Source organism: Phaethon lepturus, unplaced genomic scaffold (assembly GCF_000687285.1).
Source record: "Phaethon lepturus isolate BGI_N335 unplaced genomic scaffold, ASM68728v1 scaffold7167, whole genome shotgun sequence".
NCBI lineage: Eukaryota > Metazoa > Chordata > Aves > Phaethontiformes > Phaethontidae > Phaethon > Phaethon lepturus.
The window spans coordinates 131,796-136,435 of NW_010549736.1; the positions used below are offsets into that span (position 1 = coordinate 131,796).

Sequence of the window (4,640 nt, forward strand, 5' to 3'; positions counted from 1 at the left end):
CTAGGCTCTCAAGACAGGGCTCCGGTAGAATCAGAAAACTAAAAGAATAGGCTAGCTTGAAGGATATAACCAGAACAATATGCATAAATATAAATGCAGGCATTATTAAATATTTTCAGTCAAAGGGAGGAACTTCTCCCACCATTCCCTGGAACAGAGGAAATGACACCCTCTGTTTGTTGGCAGCACTGACAAGGAAGTTTGCACCATTAACACAGAGCAACACAGTTAATAAGTAAAAACGATAAGGGGCAAATGAGAAGAAAGATTTGCCAACAAGTTGCAATATGGATTGGAAGCAGATTTTTTCCCAGGAGAGTCTTGGTTGTATCCTGACTACTGCTGCAGAATCAGTATTCCCATTGCAGCAGCCCAGTTGCTGGCTATAATCAGATCTTTAATAAACTCTTACCTGCAGGGAGCAATTCAGTTGGTGAGAAAGCGCCACAAGCTTTGCCTCCGAGGTATGGCAGACAGCACAGCCATCACCCTCCATGGCTACGCTGTTCACTATGACAAAGCTGGAAAATACCAGGGAGCACGCAAAGAGAAGGGAACCAGGGACGACAGGAAAGCATTTGTGTGGGATAAACTCTATTTTATAAAATGCAAGTGTTCCAAAGTTGGACACAGCTCAACAAAACAGCAGAACCTAAATAGCTTCCAACATCACGTGCTATAAATCCTCTTTTGAGTATCCATACCATAGCTGCTTCTCTACCTGGTAGGCTGCTTTACAATCAGTTGTTAATTAGGTTGCACAGTATCTTGTATCCTGTGCTTTATGTTTACACTTCAAGATTTTTTTTCCTGTTACAATGGATACTTAAGTGGTATTCTAGTGGAATGTTAGAAGCCCAATAAGCTGAATTCTGAGGGAAGTGAGAACTTGCTTCTCTCCCCACACACATTTTAGACCTCAGAGACATAATTTTAGCCATTCGATTTCTTCAGAACAACTGAAAATCAAAACAGCGCTGCGTTTGGCTGGCTACCCTGAACAAACTCAGTTTCGTATTTTGCAGTCTCTCACGCAGAAAACAGGATTTTATTTCTAATAGAAAAAGATTTTCCCTGTAGATTTCAAATCAACGTTGAACTTCTGCCACAGGATTCATACCTGTTTAGTCACTCATTCAGGACTCAAGAGATATATTCCCAGTTCAATTCAGTATGTTTTACAGACATAAATGAGCTGAATGTCTCCACTTAAGAGACACTGATCAAAACCAAAAAAAAGTAATCCTCTTATCACATTGAGCTGCTTTTATACCATACATTTGTTATAAAATAGTTTATCCAGGAACATTTCATTAATAATGCAGCTCATTAATTAATACGATACTAGACATACAATCTGCAGCTGCCTGCAAGAATTCTGCTGTGCTGTTTTATCAAAGGGGACATGGAGATATTCTTTAATAACTATTTTTTAAAACATCTGAAATACCTATCTAGAGGACCCCACATCTGCGTGATAAACAATAGCATTATACTCAGCAATTCATGAAGCTGATAGATCTTCCTAAAAAAGGCAAAGCATTTCTAGACCTGTTCAGAGTATTTTTCATGTTTGCTTAATTAAGAGAATCCGTGTAAACTTGTAGGTTTTGAATTTTACATTTGCAGGAGTGATTACAACCTGATGGCAGACATGCCAAATATAGAGTGGCAATGGGCCTTCCCTTTACATTTCTGAAGTTTAAAGACAAAAGCCTTTCCACAAACCCCCTATTGCTTTCCCTCATCGAGTTCCTGCACAGTATCTAAAAGTGGCAAAAGGGCACACAGCAGACAACTGCAGCCACAGATGCACAGCCATGAGAACAAGCTCGGTAACAAGGTCTACTCTAAGCCAAAACCAGCTCGTGCATTATTACCCCACCCTGTGGAAAAACAGTGGACAAGCAACTGCTATGTTCCCAAATTCCTCAAACCAGAGTTAAGTTCCGCAGACTAAAGAAGTTATTAAAATTAACTTGTAAGCACAGAGGGGGTTTGTTTGTGTTTCTTCACTGAATCCTATTCTGTTACGTTTGCAGACATGGGTCATTACCAGCTGCAAGGAAGTAAAAAGGCAAAGGAGAGAATTTGATACCGACTCCACAGTACTTTTCCACTTAGGAGGAAATTGTTACAATTCACCTAGCTCAAAGTACAGCTTCCACTCCAGATTAAACTACAGGTTTGTACAAAGTGTTTGATGTGTTACCTATGACAAGCTAGATACAAAGTTTACAAAACAAACACCAGGCTCCAAGTTAAGCATTCCCATACTATTTCACTAGATATTCCACTTCCAGTTCTCAGTTTTCATCACTCGGGTTTGCTAGCTCAGTAATCACTACTCTAAACATTGAAAAAAAAAAATTAATATACTCACTTTATTCCTTTTCGAGTTATTAGCTTTCCTGAAGTAAAGTTGAAAACCTTCTCAAATCGATTTACCTTGTATGTAGTCATTCTGTGTCACAGAGCAAAAAATACAACTGAGGTAAGAAACTAGCATTGTAAATCATCTGACATAGTTGCTTTACAGTTTGTAGACCATTCTTGCAGCTTGCTGTTCCATTATCGAGATCACATATTCATTCAGCAAACCCACAGGGATGCTCTGACCCCCCCAGTGTACTCTGTCCCAGGCGCACCAGCATAAGCACGGCCAGCCTAGAGAAGTACAGGAGAGCGAGGGCACTTACACGCTTCCATGCTGAAATAATGGGAAAGGGAATATGCTCAGACAAGAAGCCAAAGACAAAGACGAGCAGCTTCGAGACTTCTCTGCCAATGCAGAAGGACCAGCTCTGAACAACTCCACATACGCTCAGGCGGCACAAAAGCCGCCTGAAAACTGTTTTAAATGTATTCTTAGGGAGCGGTGCACAGATGAATGCCTTGCAAGATCTTGTTCTAAATTACAATCCCTTCTAACTTGTTTATGATCAAAAACTTTCTGTATAAACACACAGGAGGTCACTCAGCAGACACAAAACCAATTACTGTATGCATGCCGACATTTCATTATCGGCACCTGCATACTCCTTTCACTGATGAGACTTACTCATAATGAAATCCAATGTCATGATTCCCAACAATAACCACTAGCTCAGTAGAAACTGGATACTTAAACATTTTCCGAAATCTCCCAACATCATCTGCCCATGCCTGCATGAAAAAAAGAGAGAAGTCAATGCTGTTCGATGGTATCGAAGCAGATCACTAGCGTATAACAAAAGCACACACTCAGTGAGATGTTTACATTTTACAAGGGGGGAAAGTGTCAAGATACTACCAAAAATGAAGGAGAATCACAGCATTTTGACTCATATCTAAAACACTAGAAATTCTACCAGTAGGACGACTATAGTAATATTAAACAAAGCCTTGCATACCTAGTCTGCTTTCTTCTACCATCCATTTCCTTCAAGAAATCCTCATGTTTTGAAATAAGAGAGCTGTTGATGTCATACCTGAGGTGAGCTCCATTTCCCTTCGTCAAAGACATCTCCCAGAATAAAAACAGTATCTGGCTGCAGTAACCATAAGGCAGTTTGGAAAGATCTCTCCATTTGCCATTCCCTGAAAGGAAAACACATACCCAGTCATCACTGCCTAACTTCTGGCTTCTCAGCTCTGAATACACAAGCATAGCCTGGCAGGAGCAGGAACATGGTTCCTACACGCTGAAAGCACTAATATGAAATTCAAATTAAATACTTCGAAATCAGGTTTAAGTACAGTAGGTGCATCTTAGCTGGTGCATAATCCCACCACAATACAATCATGACCAACTCATGCAAGAATACCGGTTTATTTTTATTTATTACAATTCCATTAAACAGCAATTAATTAGAACAGTTAATTATTGTACATGTTTTACCATGCTTTTGTTTCTGCAGCAAAAGTTTATCATGTTTGTATCATGGTAGAATTAGTACTTTCTTTCAGCATTCTGCTTTTTTTTTGGACTAACAGAAACAACGGCTTCGTAGGCATAGGATTGGATTATCTTTGTCTTTAAATGTGATTTTGCCACCAATTCTTCTACTACAGATACAAACTTCTACCAGCTTCCTTATCTCTGCAGGTAAAGGTATTGACTGTTGAGACATCCAAGTTATCTGGCTCATTTTTAAAGCATTCTATAAAACAGTGACACACTGAAAAGAGTATCTGACCCATCGAAAATGCTCAGGCATCTGTGCCCACATAGTACCTGAACATGCAAGACTGCACTGCCTCACTAAGTCCCATTCACTAACCTTTCAGGACTGGTTTTACCATCCAGCGCAGATGCAGACAGGCAAGTCAGAGGGAGCATGCATGCTTCTTACAAGCGTCACAACGTTGTTTTTAAGCATCTGTCCCATTAGCTACTACTAAAAACTCTAAAACCAGGATAGAGAGTATTCAAAAAAATTATTACCTTCTTAACTTATCCAGCCAATGTCCTTTGATTTCACCAAGTAGGTGAGTATCAGCTAAAATTATGGCCTTTAGGACTGCAGTTGAAGTCTCTTTTTTACCCATGTGAGCTCCACTTTTCACTTCCGGCCATCGACATTGAAAAATTACCACATAATACATTAAAAATTCACAAAATATTAATACTGAGCTGACAAAGCCCACAAGTTTCAGCA

General features: G+C 39.7%; 1 protein-coding gene across 1 annotated transcript in view; it reads right to left on the reverse strand.

Moving 5' to 3' along the window:
• Nucleotides 1-4,640, reverse strand: part of MPPE1 (metallophosphoesterase 1) — an 8,377-nt gene that overhangs the window by 3,645 nt on the left and 92 nt on the right. Inside the window, exons 2-6 of the mRNA XM_010290349.1 lie at nt 4,427-4,640; nt 3,471-3,579; nt 3,062-3,165; nt 2,384-2,464; nt 413-521 (exon numbers count right to left, since the gene is read on the reverse strand). Coding sequence (XP_010288651.1) covers nt 413-521; nt 2,384-2,464; nt 3,062-3,165; nt 3,471-3,579; nt 4,427-4,640 — 617 coding nt within the window. The remainder of the gene's footprint in view (nt 1-412; nt 522-2,383; nt 2,465-3,061; nt 3,166-3,470; nt 3,580-4,426) is intronic.